Source organism: Porites lutea, chromosome 2, assembly GCF_958299795.1.
Source record: "Porites lutea chromosome 2, jaPorLute2.1, whole genome shotgun sequence".
Taxonomy (NCBI): Eukaryota; Metazoa; Cnidaria; class Anthozoa; order Scleractinia; family Poritidae; genus Porites; species Porites lutea.
Genome location: NC_133202.1, coordinates 46,325,709 through 46,346,808, shown reverse-complemented (window position 1 = coordinate 46,346,808; position 21,100 = coordinate 46,325,709). Strand labels below are relative to the sequence as shown.

The window sequence follows — 21,100 nt, the reverse complement described above, 5'->3', positions numbered from 1 at the left end:
GACGATCTTTTTTCACCGTATTCTTGATAAATGAGTTCTCTTACAGGTTTACAATACCATTCTCGCCCTGTGCTTTCCAGAGGATTGCAACCCAAAATCTCTGCTGTGTATTCGGGTTCCTGTGGATTGTAGTGCTCGGTTAATCCTCGTGTAAAACCATACACGATGCGGCCAAATGCTTCTATTAGAGGAACGCTACTCATTTTCCTGTCCTTGTACCCCTAGAATTACTTATGTTCGAAATGTCGATTAGTTTGTTGAAGCCTCCGTGCTAGGAGTAAAATGAATGACAAACTAGTCCTAACCGCTTTTTATACAGTATGGCATCAATTGGAATGATCCAATGATCGGGTGCGGATAGACCCTATACTAAAAAACGAGAAGTCGTTCGTTGCTAATTACAAACTTGACTTCGACGACTTTTCGAAAGTATACCAAAATTAATTTTTAATGTTTGTCCTTATGCCTTGGTTACTTTTAAAATCATCCGGTTGAAATATCCGGAACTTGTTACCAGAAACAATTAAGTATTGGTCTTTGACCAGCGTCTTCAAGCGAACGAAGGAATGAAAGCAGGCTTTCAAAAGTGTTCATTCTGCTAAATCAAGCTTCGATCACGATCGGCGGACATGTATGATCAACTCTCAGAAAAGTCATGAAAAATTACCTAAGCGTAAGCCTTTGTATCTTTTCTTTCTCCCAAATTTACTTTCATTAGTCTTAAAACCACTTCCGTGATCTTAAATATTTATAAAGTTGCTGTTTATTACAGGTAGTGCTGAAATATTTCGTCTCAGCGTAAAGCTTAGTTTTGTATGATACTTATAATTTCCCTTTACGTCTTCGCCCTTCCGTGTTTGTGGCCTACTTAAGTCAAAAGTATTTTAGTCCGCTATGTACACTAGTGTACATCGCCATGGGAAGTCCTAAAGTTAAAACGGGAACGCGTTACAGTTTCGAAACTGCGAACTCTTAGCCAGGCTCGATTTCCGCCGCTCTCTTGGTCGGGGCTCAATTCCCGAACAATGGCTGCTTAACTCTTGCCACCACCATTGAGTATCTCCTGTTTGTAACTTTGTGCGTTCAATCACGTTATTGTTCCTGTGGTGAAACATTGTTGTTGCAATGATTGTGATAATGGAACGCTGAATGTTCAGGTCAGGTGTTAAACGGGTTGAGACACGGCTGTCTAGTTCATTCGGTTGAAATTGCCTATAACCGCGTCTTTTTTCGTATGGAACTTGACGTTATTAAGGAATTTAGTTAAGATGACAAAATCCAACTTCGTATCCAGCAAATATCTCCCCCAAAGCATTGTATCAAACGTTACAAACAACAAAAGTGAACTTGTTAGCTGGGCTGCCGAATTTTCAAAACCTCAATTGCAATCCGATTTTTAGAATCTTCTTCAAGTTACAGAAGCTTGTCAATCGGCGCCTCTTTTCGTATTTGCTGTGTTGTTTATACGTTCTTTTAATATTGGGAAGCGCTATTTATATTATTTTCCAAATTTGGTGGCAGCTCTCACTGTTTAAAATTTGATAAAGTTTGTGACACAGCTCAAAGTCAAAACAATTAGACGTCTTTAGACTCAAATTGCTCTTCAGGAAAATGAAGGAAAAAATTCGAAATAAAAATGATTCAGATTTGTTGCGTGTTTTACAATCAGTTCGCTTCTAGAGCCATTTCGAAGCCGTTTGGGTGAGTTTAACTTTCGAGAGATGACTGTGAAACACACGACTCAGACAGAAGGCGAGTGATTTTTATTTTTAATCTTTCCAGAAAGCGGAATTTAGAACGTACTTTGTTTGTTCTCATACATTCTCTTATAAGATACAAATTCCAACAAACTCCCATAGAGCATAGGCTGCCTGTGTGTGTGTGCTTTTTTTGTCAAGTCATAGGAAATAAATTGTACCTTGAAAAATGTCCATCAAATAAGTTTAAGTTCATTTGAAATGGTGACACCATCCACGGAGTTTGAAACATAGGCACGTTTAAAATGCACAAGCTATTTTGAATGCTTCTGTGTAACCGTATAGACAATCTACTGTGTTGATCCTAAATTAACACTATTTTTTTGAGAGAAATTGGGTACTGCTGTGCATTAATGAAAACGCGAACCACCGCGCACAGCCGAGTCAATCCTCAAACATCTGGTCCAAAACAAACATCGCATAGGTATCGGTTACTTATAGTCAACGTTATTTAGGGTAGTTATTCATATGTAGTGTACGCGTATAGCCGTCGCATTAGCTCGCTGGAGTTCTGTTTTTGAGGTTAAAAACAGCGGAAGATTCAAACTGTTACTAAGACAGCTATACGTGTACGCTAAATATGAATCCATCTTCAAAAAACATCACAATTACAAGATAACAAAACTGTTCGTTGTTTTTAATATTTTCTTACAAAATAAATCACTACTTCAGCGGCCTTAAAAATTCTGTCACTCAGCTTGGGCCTGTGAAGACCTGGCTTGACTTGGGAGAAATATTTAGACAAAGGAAATTTGAACGCAACCTATTCTGACCTCAGGTATATGATCATGAGTGTTTTCAGATATTCGACGTTATGACTGGTGAGACTGCGTCGATGCTGTGTCGAAATGCGCCAAGGGATTGTTTACTGCGTGGTTGCGAGGGAAACTAGGTTAGAATTCGTCCCCGCAAAAAATCCCATAGAGCAATTTGAGATATTTTGAGGTAAGACTGCTCAATGCTGTGTTGAAGTGCGCCATGGAATCGTTTATTATGAGGTTGCACAGGAAAATAGGTCAAAATTCGTCCCCTCAAAAAATCCCACAAAGTAATTCAACACAACTCTACCCCAGTCTCACGCGCAATCATATGGCAACGGACGCAGGCAAGTTCGGACGGCCTGGAACCCGGAGTGCTAACCAAGCCGTGACAAACGTTTTTATTCTACCTTCGCCAAGAAAAGCCTAAAAAGCCTTCTAGACCCTCAAGCTAGTATTTAAATCTATCTAAAGGATCTTTATACATGCTTTATGGAATTCAAAAAAAATTTACACTAATGAATTAAAAAATCGCTACTCTTCGTTACCTTGACCTGCTGAGAGTTATCTGCATATGTTATTAATGGAACAAACTCTATAAAAAAAGTCACTTCAACGCTTTTACTATTGCTAACCTTAGTGTTGGCATAGAGTCAAGTAATATTTCTTCCACAGAGGTAATTCATCATCCAACGTTCAGAGGCAGCAATAAGAAAAAGCGTCAGAATTTTTTTTCCAAGCTGGCTGTTTTAAAAAACAAACGTCACATTCACTTCACTTTTCATTATGTCCTTTTGATCGTTTTGTTGGTTTGCTAATGTACCTCGTTCGCGCCAATTAAAAGGGCGACAAAATTGAAGTCTTGGAGAACCAACATAAAGAAATCAAAACGACTCGACACATTTCACGGCAAAACTGTTTTACACCCAAGAATCGCTTTGTTGTCCTTCAGTTCCTTGCAATTTATACATTTTCTTTTTGCTTTTATCAACTTGGGCGTACAGTGGTTCTTCACGCGGCTGTCTACTATCGTAGGCCGGAGGTAAAGCCTGGGCACCACCGGTACGCTCCGGATCCGGATTATTATCGAGTTCCCGATAACCGCCGATATCCTCCATTTCTATTTCATCTCGGACCTCTCTCGGCGCCCTTCGTCGGCGTATTTCGTCGTCCCCTTCGTAACCGTCGCCTTTGGTGGAAGTACTTGGTGGTGGACCGCTTTTTTCGGGCTCGTAGAATTGAGGTTGAGGAATGGATGTCTCCTCGGCTCTTATCGGACGAGGTTCTCTCTTTAAAGACCCGGGCGGCGGTTGTCTTCCTCGTGGCATTGTTATGTCCTCAAAAGGGCGTGGCGTTGGGGGCACGTGACCAAACTCATCGCCTATTTCTTTCGTAAATTCCCAGCCCTCGTTTTTCAGAGAACTTCGAAGAGGCACTAGATTCCAAATTGTTATTAAAACCTGCAAGAAGAAGAAAAAAATTGGAGACGAATAAACCAAAAAACCTGACCACTTAAAACTTTTTGATTATAAGGAAAAAAGCGTTTAAAAAAAGCAAAAAAAAACACACACACACACACACACACACACAAACAAACAAAATAACGAGTGAAAATAGGTCTGTGAGTCGACCGCGAAAAATAGTATTCCACCTGCATCAATTTTTTCACGGAAACCGCTGGTCTCTTATTTATTTTCAGCCGATTTCTTTTCGAAGGAAACGTTAGCATATCCTCTTCACACTCTAGGAGTTAAGAAAATCCTTTTGCATCGTTACAGTAGGAAATGCAGGTTGAGGCTTCTTTCTATATCAGTGTCAAGGAAATTGCGGCCTGCTACCTCCTGTTTTTGACTTTGTGTTCCTTAAGCCAAGGATAGTCGCATAGTAATCGGTATCATCAAAAGATAACTTTCTCGTCATATTCGTTGTTATTATCGATAACTGGTGATAAACATACCTGGTTAGCTGTTTTGACTATCTTTGGCGAGTATCTGTCCCTCGACTTCGCTATCGCCACAATCTTCTTTAGTCCTCCAACACTGCGCACGTGTCTGAAGAGAAGTAAAAACAGAATTATATCAATACAACAGACACTGCACGCTGGCACTCAGTCTGCGCGGTGGTACTGCTATAAGATAGGCCATTTTGAAGTTGCGTCAAACTGCATTATGGGACTGTTTTGGGACAACATTAGCACTGTTTTCATTGGCTATTACGAAGTTGCGCACAAGCTGGCCCAAAAACAATCCCATAGTGCAAGTCGACCCCGTCAAAATGGCCGATAGGTCTGGTTGCCGGCGCGTTTCCTTGACTTTGTGCCCTATCTTATTTTGTACAGACGCGGGACAGAATACGTCTAAAACACCATGGACTTCCTTCAATATAAGTTCCGGTTTACACACTTACTTTAACCAAATAACAATGCATTTTGCCTGGTTCCCTACCAGGCAACCGAAAGTATAAAGAACTCCGTTTAGACACTCAAAAATTTCTTACTTAAACATCTACAAATTTATGGTATATCCTGAGTAAATCTCAACTTTCAAAAGTTTCTCTCCTTTTCTTGTGGGCTAGGTACCGCGCCCATTTCAATGTTGGTTGTTTGTAGTAGCAGTAGTTGTTTTGTTGTTGTTGTTTTTTTTTTTCGCGTTTTTCCACAGCATTATAAAAGCAGGCTGTTTGTAGGTGTCTTACTTTGAATTTGGGATGCTCTTGTTGACCACCTGATGAACAGCACATAGTATTGCGCCGACTGTGTTCTCTTCAACTCTGTCATTGGGTGCTTCAGGATCAGGGAGACGGTGAATAAGATCCTTTGTAGCGTATTTACCTACAGGCACCAAAAGTGGAAACGTGAAAAAATACTAAAAACATGTACTGTTTGCAAGTGTAAGTACTTGGGTTTTTAAGGGGCTGTGTCACGACTGTCTGGGTCATTTTATCAATATTGCCAATTACGCTGCCTTGTACACTATGGAACTTGACGTTAACAAAGAAAGTACTTGTAAATAAGGAAAACATTGCACAGCTTCTTGTCCGACAAATGTACATCCCAAGCATCATATCAAACGTTACAGACAACAAAAATGAACCCTTAAAAACTGTTAGGCTGACAAGTTTTCAAAAACCCACAATTGCAATCCGTTTTTATCTTCTTCAAGTTTGTCCATCCGTACCTCCTTTTGTATTTGCTGCGTTATTTATACCTTCTTTCCATGTTTTGAGGGGGTTATTTTTTTGTTTCACTCAATTTTGGTGGCAGTTCCAACTGTTAGTTATTTTTTAAAATAAATTTCGAGACACAGCTCCGTAGAAGCTTCATTTATAAGGAATGTTTCATGTTTGACATTCTCCCGCGGCCTTGGAAGACGAAAGTCTCCTGGAGTCAGCCGCTGCTTAAAATATCTAACGGATAAGGCCTACATCCCTTGGCAGACCGCAGACAGGACATGGGACCACTTCGTAACATTAGCCTTAATACATGTTGCAGCAGATGCTCATACAAACCTATTAGGTCCTTGTTCCTTGGATCAATTGCAAGATTTCTAAGAGCAGTCGCAACAGCCCTTACTACAGGATCGAAGTTCATTCGTAAAAGTTCCACTAAAATGGGAAGACCTTTCTCTTTCCGGACAGCGGAACGCGCCACCATGGACCACTGCAAACGAAAACATAAGCAAATCAACGCGTTTCGATTGCATCAGAGTATCAGGAAAGCGGGAAAAATGTCAAAACACTCTTTACAGTTACAAACGAGTGGGGTAGTGTTGCTATAAGCACTTGCAATAGAAGGCTAGTAAGCTGTCGTGTTTGGGGTTCGCTTTCAAGTTACGAGCTGTCGGGTTTCCCCGCTCGCTTCTTTTTTTATAGCCCTTCGTCCCTTCCCGTCTGTTCGCGGTTACTCGTCAACTCTCCACACCTCCATCCTCCACCAGATATCCTGTTAGTTCGTACACTATTATCATCTCGAGCGGTGCGGGCTGATACAACATTGTTCTTATAAAGAGTAGAACGACCTTGAACTTGAAGTACTGTTCATAATGTCTTAAACCCGAGGGTAGCTCTTTAACCTAAGTGGGCCGTTTCTGAGCAAAAAAAGCTTAGTATTTGGCGTGAAACACCCGCTGCCTTTTTACCTTCTTCCTTTTCACAGATGCAATGGTTCGGAAAGAGGAAGTTACATAGTCTTCAACACGAGCATTATTTTGGTCGTCATGATGCAACAAGCCTATTCCAGGGAAACCGTTACGTTACGGCCCAAACAGAAGAGAGAGACAGAGACAGAGACAGAGAACAAAGACGAAGAGAGGGAGGAACTTCCATCAAGTAAAATTTGTCTTACCCGCCATCCACAAGCCGTTAAATTGTGTACAGCGCCAGTCGAGCCTTCTAACGTTTCAGGATTTGACGATTCTGCCATTATAGATAAATATGATTTGACAATCTCGGGTTGCCATAGTAACTCGACTCCTTCGACCGGGTCTCTTCTAATTTGAGGCTGTTCCGATTCTTTGATTGTTCCCTTCTTTTTCTTCTTTGATGCACCTCCGCAGCCTGCCATGCAACCCGGATCGTGTTTCTCGGGTTCCTTGCGGCTTGGTTCAATCATGGGAGCGTCCTTATATTTTTCTCTGTCAACTTCGTTTTCCAGACGATATGACAAATTGCGAAGAATACAGACGGAATTCTCTACAGACTGAAAAAGCAATAAAGATAAGTCACCTTGACTCTCCACTGATAATAGTGACCGAAGTAAAACTTTCCCTCATTTCATTTTGTAAACTACGCGGAACAAAAATTTACCATGTGAAAGTACTGCCGAATAGGTTTAATTTCAATAATCACACCATAGGAGAGAGTTAGCGGACCTGATCAGTTTATTTTAGCTAAATCTTTTGTCTTTTTTGTTAATAGAGCGTTTTCAGTCACGTGACCAGCAAGCTGCAGCTATGCACATTTCTTGGAACAAAAGAAAGTTTTTACATTCGAAAAGAGTTCAATCCCCACATGATTTTTTCTGTAGACCAACATGGCCGCTGTTTAATTGTTTTGTACACCAATATGGCCGCCGTGACGTTATATGAAGGCGAGCCCTAAATTTTACAATCGAATAAATCGGTAAACTGACAAACGTCACACTTTCGCAAACGTTTTCAAGTTTACCGGAATGCCACCCGTTTGAATCTTCTTCCGTTTTACCCAACCGAGTTCGTTATTTTTGTTGTTGTTTTTAGCAGCAGTTACTTTGATACTGATTTCCAGTCAATTCGGTGATAATGTGCTCAAGTGACTGAGCGTCACCTAGCGTATTAGCGTACTAGGGAACAATATTTCCTTCCTGTTTCGTTACCTTATTATCAATATCAGTTTTTCCAATAGGCGCCTTAATGATCCACACAAAGGAGTCCACCAGTCCATAACAGTCCCTCATAACTCGTCTTGCCTCAGGCCCCGCTGAGGACACATTTCTAAGAACACCGCTGGCATTACGGAAGACGGTCGACCATTTAATTGACGGGATCGGCGCGTTACTCTGGGCAGCGGTTTTGGTCCAACCAGAATACGGTATAATTACTATAGTTACTAGGACAATCAGACATATTTCGATGATACGAAGCTTCAGATCCTGTTGGAGGAAAGTAAAAAAAAGCTTAACACGCGTGGTATTAACAGTTTATGCCGCGAGAAAAGAGCACACACTATCACCGTAAAAAACAAAGAGGGAGATTATTGACTAACTTTACTATCTTTACCTTGGACGCTCATCAGTGAGTCACCTCCAACAATAGACATATTCATATTTTTAACACACCAAGTGGTTGCCTATCAGTTAAACTCTATTTAAATATTTTTTCCTCGACAATACTGAAAAGATATATTTGGCGTCTGCAAAGCGTAGGAGGTGCTACAATTACAACTTATAAAAACTTACTTCACACGATGAAAGGTTCCATAAAACTCCTAACAGTACTTCTTTCACCTGGAACAAATTTAAAAATTCTGTGAACGACCTTTGATCATTAAAAGGTGATACCCGTCTAGCATGCATATTTTCTACACTACTCTCCAACCATTTCCAAGCGAACAGAAAAGGTGGATGTGTTTTACAATCGCGACCTTTATTTCTTAGTGGTCATTACCTTTAATCTCACGCCCTTTTTGTACCCTTATAAGCAGTGTTGTTATATAGCAGGAAATTTTTTCCCAATAACGCACGCTCTCATCGGTTACTTCTTAATCACATGACATCTAACAAGGAAACTGTTTGAAACAATGAAATCTCTGAGCGGGCAACGTTGCAAAATCCATGACGTCAGAGGCTCTGTTCACTGTTACCTTGACCGAAGACCGCCGTTACAATATACCGAGGTTTAATGAATTTCCAGCTTCAAAATTTGCAGCTATGTAACAAATCACAATCTAGAGCAACTGGATAATTATTTATATATGCAACTGCAGCAAAGTTGTTATTAAGCCATAGAGGTGAAAGAGCCAGCTGTCAAGAAGAGCTTTCGTGTTAAGGTGGCTCCGTAATTAATACAAGAGCATTTAGCTGTGACAAATTTTCCGTCATAACTTTTTGGTTTTTGACGCGATGGCTGCGAAACTTTGCAAACAATAACAGATATCATTCGGCAATAATACGAAATATTCCGATTTCATTGATGGTAAATATTTCTTGAGAAATTAGCGCTTAAGAGGACCCTACTGTCCAAAGAAAATCGCGTCTAGTAAAAAATTTTGCTGATATTTTTTACTGAAATTTCTGGTATCGGCTTTAATTGATATAATAAATATGCCAGAGGAATTTCAGAAAAATCGTTGGAGCAAAAGTCCGTAACTAAAAGTCACTCAAAATTCAGCTGTGAAATTGTTTTGGAATTTCGAAAATAAATCACTATCAGGAAGAAGGAGCCACTAGTTTGAATTTTCGGGACAAGTAAATTCAACGTTTGCTAATTCTTAAAACAAGAGCCGATTGCCTATCGTGTTATTCTTTAAAAAGTACTTTTTAGTTTTAGAAGCACTATAAATTGCTCCAACCTTGCTCTGAAGTAGAATGACTTGTTCTTCGACATTTTTAAAATATCCCTTGACAGTTTTGGCTCAAACTCCTGCTGCATACATTTTGATGTATTACAATACATTTTTCAAAGACTTTTACTGCTGTTCGTTGCTTCCAGCTCAGGAAAAAAGTATTGAGATTGGACGCTTCCTCGTATCAGAGCTCAGACAGAACTGTCCAGCACCTTTGTTTATGACTACAAAATGAGCACGGGCGGCGGTTCTGCGAGGAATTCGCACCTCAGCCAGGGGGGACGAATGACAATGATGACGTTGGGTGGCAGGAGTTGAAAAATCCATTTCTTACATGGCAGATGGGGGATAAGTTATCTGATGTAAATTGTTCTAGTAAAAAAGCCTTTTATTTTCGAGAAAAGTACAAAATAACATTTTCCGTGGTCGGAGTCTCAAAATGGCCTAACTTTCAACCCTAAATTTGCTAACATCAACCCTCCTTGCGTTCGCAGAAAAAACTGCGCGGAGAAATTTGGACTCGACAATTTTCCGCACAAATAAACGGCTTTTGGTGGAAACAATCTATAACAGGTTTCTTATCTACCTAAAAGATATCCATGGACAAGAAATGAAAGAAGCCGATTTTTTAACTCCTGCCACGAAATCAAGATTTTGCTCCATTTTTCCTGACGGTCGCTCTCAAATCCCTAAATGAACATCTCTCTTCTCCTCTCAACAGAGGAAATATACACTTGCCTGTTACAGGGCTGTCATTAAGAGGCGGGGGCCGGGGATTTCCCCCGGCTACTGTCATAGGAAAATAGAACAAAAATAGAACCAAAAGAAATCCCTCCCTGTTTGATCTCCCCCCCTACTTGTTGAATTCTCCCTGCAACTTGAAATCTTAGTGACAACCCTGCTATCACTAACTTCATTGATGGCACACGCAAGAGAAATTAAACTACACAAGATGGTCAGTTTAACTGCTTACCTCGTCTTTTCTTGTTCTTTTTAACAATCGAATTAAAGCTTCAATGCCGTAACAATGAGCAATAGCCAGCTGAAGGAGAACACACACAGATAAAGAGTTGTGAGAATACAAGGCTCAATACGAACCTTTTGAATCTATTTACATTGCCCACTTGATAGAACCATGTAGACGACGAGCAGCGTATCTTTTTTTTGTTATTCCGTTGAGCGAAATGCGGGAGGCACGAAAATGACCAGGCGTGTGACTGAAGGCGCGAGACCTCGCAATTCCCTCACTAAATTTGACGACAGAGAGAGACTTTCCGCAGACTAAAACCAGGGGGTCGTTTAATCAAAGTTTCGATAACGTGAGAAAACAATTTCTCCAATGTTTGGATTAAAAGCCAAGTAATCAAAGACAAGCACGCTTATATGTATTGCAGTAATTGCAGTTATGGATTAATAAAAGAATTATGGATTTTCTTATAATTATTATAAAGTTGCACTGTATCCTAAAGTAGAAGGGACTTTCGAAAAGTTTCCCCTAGTTTTAAGTTTAGCTTTCCCATCGACGCTGAGTTTCCTACAAAACTAATCCCTTTCGGAAATGGCTGGTCTCATGTTGAAAATAAAAGAAAAAAAAACGACTACGCAAATGTCACATGGTGCCTAGAAAACGACCTAGTCTGCCATGGATCTCGTGCCGGTTAAACCGTGTGTATTTATGTTTTTCACTCCTGTTAAGGGCATCTTGCTAAGTGAGAAAGTTAACAAAGAAAATACGGTACTTTAATAAACAGAGCCGCTTTTGAAGCTCTAACATTCAATCAACACGACGTTGAAAAGAGGATAATTACCTTGTTTTCGTCTCTTGATTTACTGTAGGATAAATTTAATAAACAAGCCGCGGCAGATCGATGAATTTCTTCTAATTCGTGGTCAAGGAGACGTACTAAAACTGGGATGCCACCAAGCTCACTGTAATAAAACAAAAAACTATAACATAAACAAGGGAAATTGTTACCACCATAGCATCCGTAGAAGGCCCATGAAAAATTTAGGGCGCAAACAAGAACAGCCCGCGAGAGAGGAGAAGGCGCGTGTCATCCTCCTCTGGCGCGCGTATCGTTTAACCTGCGCCCGATTGCGCCTAACCCTGCAGTTCATAAGGCTAGGTAACCTGAAATGCTTCCAAAGGAAACTTACAACACAACTGAAACTCTCAGTGGTGATAATTGAATAAAACTTTCAACTAAGCAGCACTTGTAATCGCCTGGCATTGCTGAACTAGTACACTCTCCGAGTAAAATATCTTCCCAGGGCCGACTAAACTCACGCGCAGGACAACCCTCGGGGCTGCAAGAAGTCTCTTAGCCAATTACAAGCTGTCAGCCGAACGTTGCGGCTACAATTTGTCTTTTGTGAATTTTACAATGGAAAATTTTGTTGCCTGACGAACTTACCGTACTTTAACCTTGACTTGCTCATCACTGTACGAGAGATGCTGCAGGTAGTTAGCGGCATTTACGATCAGTGTGGTATCATCAGTCTGTAAGTATTCTATCAAGTCTTGTAAGTCAGGCTCGTGTGCATAAGTCTTCCTCTCTATGAACAATAACAATTTGTTCCAGTTACAACAAGTGTAAATCCTTTTAGCGTGGACGTTTGATACTGGAGAAAAAAGCCTGTTCCAGGCGTTCGGATAGTAGAGAGCGGGAGAAAAATCCACGAAGAAAAAAAAAACGAGGGGAGACTAGAGGGGGAAAGGGGGAGAGAAGTTCTCTCGCTCTCGCCCTCGCCCTCGCCCCCCCCCCCCGTTTTCCCGGTGTACAACTTAACTCGCTCCCCACTTACCCCCGCGCTCTACTATCTGAACGCCTGGATGGAATAGGCTATGCAGAAAGCCATCAGAACACCAGACTACACAACTCTCTGTGTTCTTGTCATCCTGTTTGCGCGTTCACACACAATAAAGCTAACCTGCATACAGATCCCTCTCTGTTTTTCCATCGTCTTCATAATCAGCCAGCCAGCGGTTACAAGGGAAAATCCAGCACTCGTCATGTATGATGATCACGATCTCCTCGAGGTACCATCCTGTTCCCAGGCCTCTTCCGTCATGACCAATACGAACCTTCTCCAGCTACATCAGGGAGCGAAAGCAACGCAATATTTAGTAAGACAATGACAAAGGCAAAACTCCAGAAAGCAGACCTTTTAAGAGGTGAAAATTAAACTATACCAATAGACTTGTACAATGGAACCCGACATACGAACATAACGTCCACCTACTGAAATTCAGAGTGGATATCCGTTCACGGTCAAATGCCTGACGAGGCCGGATGGACGACTACAATCTAATGGTGTATATAAGACGTTTTTCTTTCAAGTTAATACGACAAAATCGATGGCGTGACTCTCCAACATATTTTAGTCGAGTAAACATCTTAGGATACGATCTGACGACTACAGATGGGAGGCTCTTTGAGACTGGAATGAGACACAATATGTAGTTTCCTCCAATTTAACACGCTTATAAAAACACGAAGTCGAAGGTTATTAGTTAGTATGGAAGGATGAGAACGGAACCACCAACAATGGAGACAAATAAGAATATATTTTTACAAACGGCGTCCCCAACAGTGGCCTGTCGTCTTCAGTTCGTAGTTTCCGTATCTTCAACTCCCAAGTAATAACAAGACGTGCAATTCACTAGAGACAACAATAACTTACATTTCCTACATCCACAGTTTGCAAGATAATCTTGGTATTTGCTCCACGCTGAAACCTGTCTTTGGTGTCACAAATCTGTTTTAATTCAATGACACCAGTGTCGCCTTTATCGCCGAATATTTGAAGATAAATATTTGAATCTGTTCCTGCGTTCTTTACATTTCCTGTCTTTACTCTCACATTGTAATCAGAAACTGCAAAAAAAAAAAGGGAAAATGGTGGAGAGATAAATATATAATTAAACTGGAGTATAGACATCATTCACGTCCTCCCATTAAATATTGCTTTACGTGATTTTGCGATTCACTGAAAATGTCTGAAGTGTTTTTATGAGGAAAAGAAGGTGGTAGCCTCTATTTCCATTCCCGTGTTCGACCATATTCGTGTTCCAAAACAATGAAACGGCGGCCATGTTGGTATTCCAAACAAATCCTGTAGGAGTTGAACCCTTTTCTTAGGTAGACGCTTTCTTTTGTTCCAATACATTTGCATAGCCGCTGGCAACGAGAGTGGAAACGCTCTATACATACATCCAGCTAGACTGCAAGGTGTATTGGTTATGTTTAAGGTTGGGTGTTGTGGTTTTCAGATCAATTTTCAGCTACAGGTAGGCTGCTTCTTATATGGCTTTTCATGTAACGTAGACTGTTTGCAGTCCGCCTTCTCTCTTAAAATCCATCAAGTTCTCATCTCCGCCAGCGCGATTGCTGACAACGACGTTACAACATGGGTTACGCGTGGAGTAATTTTGCAAAGAAAAATAAGAGACTGCTGGCAATCTACACATCTGGTGCACTCGCCAACTGATTATTTGACTTTGTACATCAGTAACGTTCTTACCTGGCTGTTTGGGATAAAGTTCTTTGTCTGCAGATCCCGCGCCATGTTCCTCCGCTACCCACGCATGACACGGAAAGATGAGATGCTCTCCACGGACAGCGCTGTTTAGTATCACTTCCTCAACATACCAGTCGGCAGCAGGACCACGCCCATCATGGCCAACCCGAAGCTTCTCAATCTGCAAAATAATTCAGTTTCACGAATTGAGAACGCGCGGACGTGTAATTTGCAGCTTCGCAATAAAGTACATAAAATAATTATACCATTCTTTACACGTGAATTGAACGACCTGTCAAGATTGGCACGAGCTACCTAATGCCCCGTGCACTTCTGTCAAAAAGTAGAATTGCATTAAGGAAACATAAATATTTTGGTCGTTGCTCATTCTGTTGTTGGACCTAAAATACACCATTTTTGTATACGGGTACAGCTAGATTACCCGTACCCGTAGCTGTGATTAATACGGGGAGGTTGCCTCTTACCTACCTTGCGAGGAGAGGTTTCTCGTTTGCATGGCTTTAAGCGGTTACAAAATCGTTCGCGCGGCTTGTCTGTCGCGTAGTTGGTTTGTTTAGGCTACAATTGGCGACAAAATGAGTTGAGACACTTCGCCCTAAAGGGGCTTTTTGACGTTTTCCTGACTTCAAAAGAGGAAAATATAGCTTTTCCTCCCCCATCCCCTCCATGCAATGTTGTGCCAATGCTCGAGCAACCTTTAGAAAACAACAAATACCCCAACTTTGAATGGAGGGGACAGGGGAGGGGAGTGGATTCTTATGTTATGTATCAACAATTTTGTCGCCGATTGTATCTTACCGATGATACCCTATCACAATTAGGAAATCATGGTTCCCTTTCATATTAACCGTGACAAACATGTTCGCCTGTCCGTGCCCGTAGACAAAAACGGTGTATCTTGAGGCCCATTTTAACTTTCTCATCCCCTGGCCTTCTAAGTCCCCGTCACCAATGGTCGCGTTTCAAGTGTGTAAATCAAACAGACTTATACTTCTGTAAAGACTATCATTTTCATATCATGTGACTTAATTCTTCAGCAATTTCGCAAGGAAATTCTCCCTTGCCTGACGCCGCTCACATAACGTCTCTCTCCTTTCTTTCGCTTACTGATAATTAATTTAGTTTTTCGCAGTTGCACAGCGCTTATCAAACAAAACAAACTGATGAAGGCTTAAGATATCAAAACTGACCTTTCCAACATCACCAGCTTCTAAAGTGAAATAATCAGTCTGACCACGTTCAAACAAGTTCTCCATCATTCCTGATTTCTTGAGCTGCACGTGTCCCGTGTCGCCTTTATCACCGTAGACTTGAACCCAAACGTTTGCATCTGTACCAGCGCTTCTTTCGTCTCCTGTCTTGATGGCCAAGTGGTAGAGACCTACACCAGGAGCCGATTGCAAAAGATATAAAACTACCACTTCCAACAACGCCACCAAATACAGTTAGTTGTTCCTTCCCCTTGGGGGCACTCCATTACTTGGCCTAAACAAGAGTTGGCCTAAACGGGTATGTGACGCTGAACAGGGTATGGTTTTCAGGGTCCTGGATCTTAAACATGGAATACAATTTTACTATTAAGCGTCTTCAACAGGGTGTCTTTTTGGACCGAAAGCTTTCAAAAGAGTGTCAACGTTGGCGATGAGCGGTGTACATGTGTAGTACCAAGAATTTTTTTTTCTAAAAAAACACACTAAATGACGGTAGCCCAAAAAATTGCTGAAATTTGTACGCGAAACGAAAGGTATCAGGGTAATGAAATAAGCTTTTAAACAGGATATCGAAATGAGCAATTTTTGTCTTGAGCAGGGTCAGAGTTTGAAGGCCTCGGCGGCACACCTCTACCCAACTTCCATTGAGCGCCCCTCCCCACTCCCCCTACGCGGTTGAGGTACCCTGTTTTAATCGATATACTTCTCAAAAGGCTTTATATCTGGTTGCTAATCGACTACAAACTCGAAGCTAATCAACCGACACTGGGTACGAAATGACAGAATTACAAGTACCATGCGTGGGGATGATGAGTTACATTCATGCTTCTTTACACATGACCTGACGAAATTGAAGCAACACTACGGGGAATACAAATGACAATTGTATACTTTCTTTTGTAAGCTACAATGGCAAACCGTTCTAAGCCAAAAGACACATCAGAAAAAGACTTTTTGTTATCAGTGATTGACGTCAGTTCGACAACAACTGAGGTAACGTTAATGAGAATAGATTATCGTCATTTGATGATATCACACTAGTACTCACAAGGTCTTGAGGTAAAGTCCCGTACAACTCTGCCGTCACCTCTCTCAGAAGCCAACCAACAGTGCGAAGGGAACACAGTGTGGTCACCGCGTGACGGTACATCTACCGTTACTTCCTCTAAGTACCAGCCTGAGTTGGTGTGACGACTGTCGTGACTTACGCTTATCTTTTCAATCTAAAATAAACGGAAAACGAGTGACGTGTCGTAATGAACATACATGAGAACTGGTTGTCGTTTGAACTTTCATGAGGGGATGCTCCTTTCGAGGTTTCAACTGAGCGTAGCTACAGTCTGTACCTTGGTATTGCACTGCTAAGCTTTGAGTGTGCTGAGCTTTAAGCTGAAAAATCTCGCGCCAATTTTTTTTACCCAAAATCAATAGACCTGATAGACTCACTCACGAGATTCCCCATGCTTGGCGTCCGCGTCATCTGTGATTAGGGACTTTAAGATCCAACGACGCGACGGCGACAAGAACGTCGCTTAATAAGTGAATTTGCGTTCTTTCAGTCTTTATAGCGATTATTCCTGCCCACTAACTTTGTCAATTGTAGGCGAACCCTCCTGAAGATGAATTCAAGGGACCAAATTCAAGCTCAGAAACAGAATAAAATTTCGTCGTTACTTGTTTACGTCCTCCATAAAACGCGAAATTAGGCATTTTCACGTTGTTGTCGTGCAAAAATGGGGAAGAAATGTACAAAAAAGTGTGATGCACGTGCGAAGTTGTTATTTTGCTAATTAAACCAATTGTTTTTTTGAAGTTCTCGTTGTCGTCCGCGTCGTTGGATCTTAAAGTCCCTAATGCTCATTTGATTGTTTGTACGTGTTGCAATTGGCCAGAGTAACTGCTTTGGTTTTTGTTTTTTGACGCTCAATATAAATTAATATGAACCCAAGTGACAGAATGGAAAAAAACCGAGGGATTGAATAAGGCTCTACTGAACAGTCCAGCACTCTGATCACAGAGCTACAAGGAGACGAGAGGCAAAGTACGCCAGTTATTAAATCTTCATGTACCACGCGTCCGACAAACGGCACTGCTGATTATTAACTTTAATAAAAATCACATCGACAGAACGTTCAGTGTGTAGCAAACATCGATGCAGCCTTCCACCTAGCTCTCCAGCGGAAGACCGAGAGTTGACCGATTCCAGGGGCACCCAACGAGAAGATAGTTCAAAACCACCTAAACATAGCGTTGTTAAACCTATTTTAGTATTTAAACGGTAGATATAGGCATATTTTTATCCCCTTAAAAATTTCTCATCTGTTCGGATTTCCTAGCTGAAAGTCTAGAGATCCGAAAATTATAGGGATCAAAACTTACCTTTTCGAAAATTTCAGCCAGGAAAAAGGCTTCCGAAAATCCTAGGTGAGCTTTTTAGGGTAAAAATCCGTTAAAAATGGGCAATTATAACAATTTTTAGATGTTCGAAAATCCTACGAGAGGTAGGCAAGCAAGAAATTTTACAAAAAATGTTCCGAAAATTCTAGATCTCAAATCGTCTTCCGAACAGATATTTTCCGAAAATTGACGTTGGGTGACGCTGCGATTCTCCCGAATGAAGAGCCTGCTAGCAAAGCTGCAGGCAAAAAAAAATACACATCACTGTATTCTACGACAGAATTCTAAAGGGCAAACCACATTCTAAACGGAGAAGAACTACACTATAATCTACGGCAAGAATCAGAGTAACCTTACCTTGCCAATATCGACTGTTTCAACAGTGAACTTGTAGGTTCTTCCTTTCTCGAAGCGTATTTTGGAATTTCCCGCTTGCCTCAGTTGTATTTGTTCAGTCATTCCTTTGTCACCAAACAGCTGGATGAAAACATTTCCTTCGGTTCCGTCTCCAAGCACGTCTCCCATTTTTAGGCAAAGTTGATATGCGACAACTGCAACGAAATGATTCGTTTTAGAACAACTGCAAGTCTTCATTATCTTGTGTTTAATAAGTTGCAGTAATGTTCATGTAATTGGTCATTGTAAGATGTACACAGAAGAAAAAAAAACAATATCACTCTAAGAAGTGATCTCTTAATTAAACATGGTATTTGACTCCAATACACACTGAAATTAAACTTTCTATCAGAGATGAGAGATCAAGTGATACTGTTCGCTGAAAACTGCGTGACCCCACGATTAAAGTCAAACCATATATCGTGGCACGACCTGAGAAATAAGTTAAGAACAGTCAGTTGCTTTCAAAATCCCAGGGTTTTCAGAAAAATAGACTGCGTAGTTCACGCCAATAATCGGGGCTACTTCACCCTCACATGCTTTTGTTGACTGTTTTGGCTGTCAAGATACGATAGGAATAGGGACGAGTTAAGGCAAGACTCGCCACTTTGCCGAAACCTTTTCACCAGGCGAAAAGGCACCCAAATATTCAACCAAGGCATTACAAGCAACCTACTCTTCCTGGTATCCATGGAATCTGGCGCCGATGATAACAAATCAGTTCTTTTCTCCTCAAAATGATACTCGTCAGGTGGTGGAAGGACCTCTTCATGGTAATGGTATTCATTCTTTGGAGGTGGTACGGAGTATGGCTGCCTACGAACTTCTTCAATAGTTAGTTCCTCTTGTGTGATTCGCTGTTTAGGCTCCAGAGGCCTTAGGGGTGGCGCCTCTTCAGCAGGAGGGGGAGTCTCTTTCATTACCATTCGCTCTTCAATTATTTTTCTCTGCGGTGGAGCAGGGGCTGGCTCTTTTCGTGAGGTGGTGTATCTAACATTTGAAAAGATGACAAAAACCTTTAATGACTGTTAAAAAATGAATACTGAAAATATTATTAAAACTTCTACATTCGCTATTATTAGAATCTTCAAACTCTAAGTTCCCAACAGAATATAACCCTAGAACCAATGTATTTCATCTACTCGCGTTCTGCAATGTCGCACACAAGACTGAATTAAATGTGGCTTAATATGGTTTGGTATCATTTGCAAATAGCAATCATGCACCTTCGAAATGAGACACTATGACTGGTTTCTAGTAGAAACGTATTCGAACAAAGAACCACTATGCTTGAACACACCAGTAGATTTTGCATATGGCTTCTCTTCTAAAAACATATAACAACCCTACTTAAGAGTAAAACAAACATTTTGGCACTACGCTATGAGAAGCTCCCCCCTTTTTTGCTTAACAGATATCAGGGTATCACAAATGCCCCATTGAATTTGCTCTTAGTAGACTACTTGCACTCTATTTAGACACTGATGGAGAGAGGGAGGGAAGGGTAAAAAGAGTGTACTGTCGGCCTCAGGTTTGTCAGTCTAATGAGTATTGTTACAAGTTACCGAAGTAAAGGAAGGACCCTTGACCTTTTATGTTTTCACCACTCACCTATACTCCTCTTGAATGACAGTCTTCTTTGAAGGAGATGTAGTGTAGCGCACTTCCTCAATCACTGATTTCTGAGGAGGTGAAACAGTGGTGTACCTCAATTCCTCTGTTATCACCTTCTTTGTGGGTGTACTGTACCGGCTTTCTTCCACGACAGGTTTCTTAGCAACTGGTAGTGGAACGTTCCGACTCTCTAATTTAGTTGTTGTCTCAGTGGTAGTTGTGGTTGTGGTTTTGGATGGGGATCTTGTGCCAGATGAAACAGGGACACCTACATACAAAGAGGAACAGTGGTAAATACGCACATGCAGCCCATTCACTCTAAATTTCGACGGTTTAAACTAGGATATACCACCAATCAGCCTCGTTTCCAGGCGCGGCCGCCTAGCTGTTCATTTCGGAGTGAACTAAGATGGATGTTATCTAGTTTTTGAGGAGAACCTGAAGAAAAAAACAGCTGTTTATATCCTGAAACCTTGCCGAAAAATAGGTCAAAGTTTTGAAGAAAGTCTACGAGAACGTATTTTCACTTTGGTAATTATTTTTTTAATTCTCATATCCTGGCCTCTTGACAATATGTGGATATTGTTGGAAGAAAATAGATGCTAGTCATTACTGGGACTTAAAGGGTTGAGGCTCTTTGAATCCTTTGTACTGTTTAACTGAACTTTACAACGCCGATGATGTAATTTCGTTTCCCAGCAACACATACCTGGTAGCAGGTCTCTTTCTATTTTTTTATCATCTTCGTTTCTGGCAAGCCATCGGTGACAAGGGAAGACAAAATGTTGATTGTGTGCTGGTACATCTACAGCAACTTCCTCAAGAAACCATCCTGGGGCAGAGCCATTATTGTCATGTCCGATACGAAGCTTCTGGACCTGTATGGTTAGAAAAGTAAGATTGTGTTACGATGAACTACAGCATGTAACTGCTCTTTATGTAACTGTTAGACTATCGTCAATATTGTACCTTTTAGAATCATTATCTGTAAACAATATCGTATCATGATGTAAATAGTTTAAATTCAATTCATTTCTTTTTGTTTGTTTTTAACCTCGACTCATTAGCTATTTAAGCTAGGAGCCTAATAAGCTCCAGACCCTCGAGTATAAATAAAGTTTTCAGTTTCAGTTTCAGTACAGCAAGGCCGGCACCACTGAGCTTTATTCTTCACGTTAACAAGGCCTTTATCCTAAGCTAGGGGTGCTTACCACCATGCGGTTTAAAATATCGTGCATTAACATGAAATTATTAATTTTGACGTGGTGGGAAAACGATCCACCGCTACGAAGTATATCAAAATCAGCTGGACAGGATTGAAAGAGTACAAAAATTCTATCGCCTCATATCACCGCCCATATTTTTGAAGTTTTCTAAACGGGAATTC

At 41.0% G+C, this 21,100-nt stretch overlaps 2 protein-coding genes across 4 annotated transcripts in view; both read right to left on the bottom strand.

Moving 5' to 3' along the window:
- Positions 1–203, bottom strand: part of LOC140927092 (uncharacterized) — a 1,602-nt gene extending 1,399 nt beyond the window's left edge. The window contains exon 1 of the mRNA XM_073376749.1: positions 1–203. This exon is cut by the window's left edge and continues 1,399 nt beyond it. Coding sequence (XP_073232850.1) covers positions 1–203 — 203 coding nt within the window.
- A 2,162-nt stretch (positions 204–2,365) lies between these two features.
- The window catches only part of LOC140928810 (uncharacterized), a 36,265-nt gene continuing 17,530 nt past the window's right edge, over positions 2,366–21,100 (bottom strand). For all 3 annotated transcript variants that reach the window (XM_073378589.1, XM_073378590.1, XM_073378588.1), the window contains 19 exons: positions 20,423–20,591; positions 19,711–19,981; positions 18,776–19,089; positions 18,061–18,254; positions 16,355–16,529; positions 15,286–15,476; positions 14,078–14,255; positions 13,238–13,431; positions 12,485–12,647; positions 11,968–12,109; positions 11,362–11,482; positions 10,527–10,595; positions 8,448–8,495; positions 7,866–8,141; positions 6,858–7,211; positions 6,023–6,173; positions 5,210–5,345; positions 4,473–4,566; positions 2,366–3,975 (listed from right to left, as the gene is read on the bottom strand). In XM_073378589.1, coding sequence (XP_073234690.1) covers positions 3,436–3,975; positions 4,473–4,566; positions 5,210–5,345; positions 6,023–6,173; positions 6,858–7,211; positions 7,866–8,141; positions 8,448–8,495; positions 10,527–10,595; positions 11,362–11,482; positions 11,968–12,109; positions 12,485–12,647; positions 13,238–13,431; positions 14,078–14,255; positions 15,286–15,476; positions 16,355–16,529; positions 18,061–18,254; positions 18,776–19,089; positions 19,711–19,981; positions 20,423–20,591 — 3,780 coding nt within the window. In that variant the 3' untranslated portion in view covers positions 2,366–3,435. The remainder of the gene's footprint in view (positions 3,976–4,472; positions 4,567–5,209; positions 5,346–6,022; positions 6,174–6,857; positions 7,212–7,865; positions 8,142–8,447; positions 8,496–10,526; positions 10,596–11,361; positions 11,483–11,967; positions 12,110–12,484; positions 12,648–13,237; positions 13,432–14,077; positions 14,256–15,285; positions 15,477–16,354; positions 16,530–18,060; positions 18,255–18,775; positions 19,090–19,710; positions 19,982–20,422; positions 20,592–21,100) is intronic.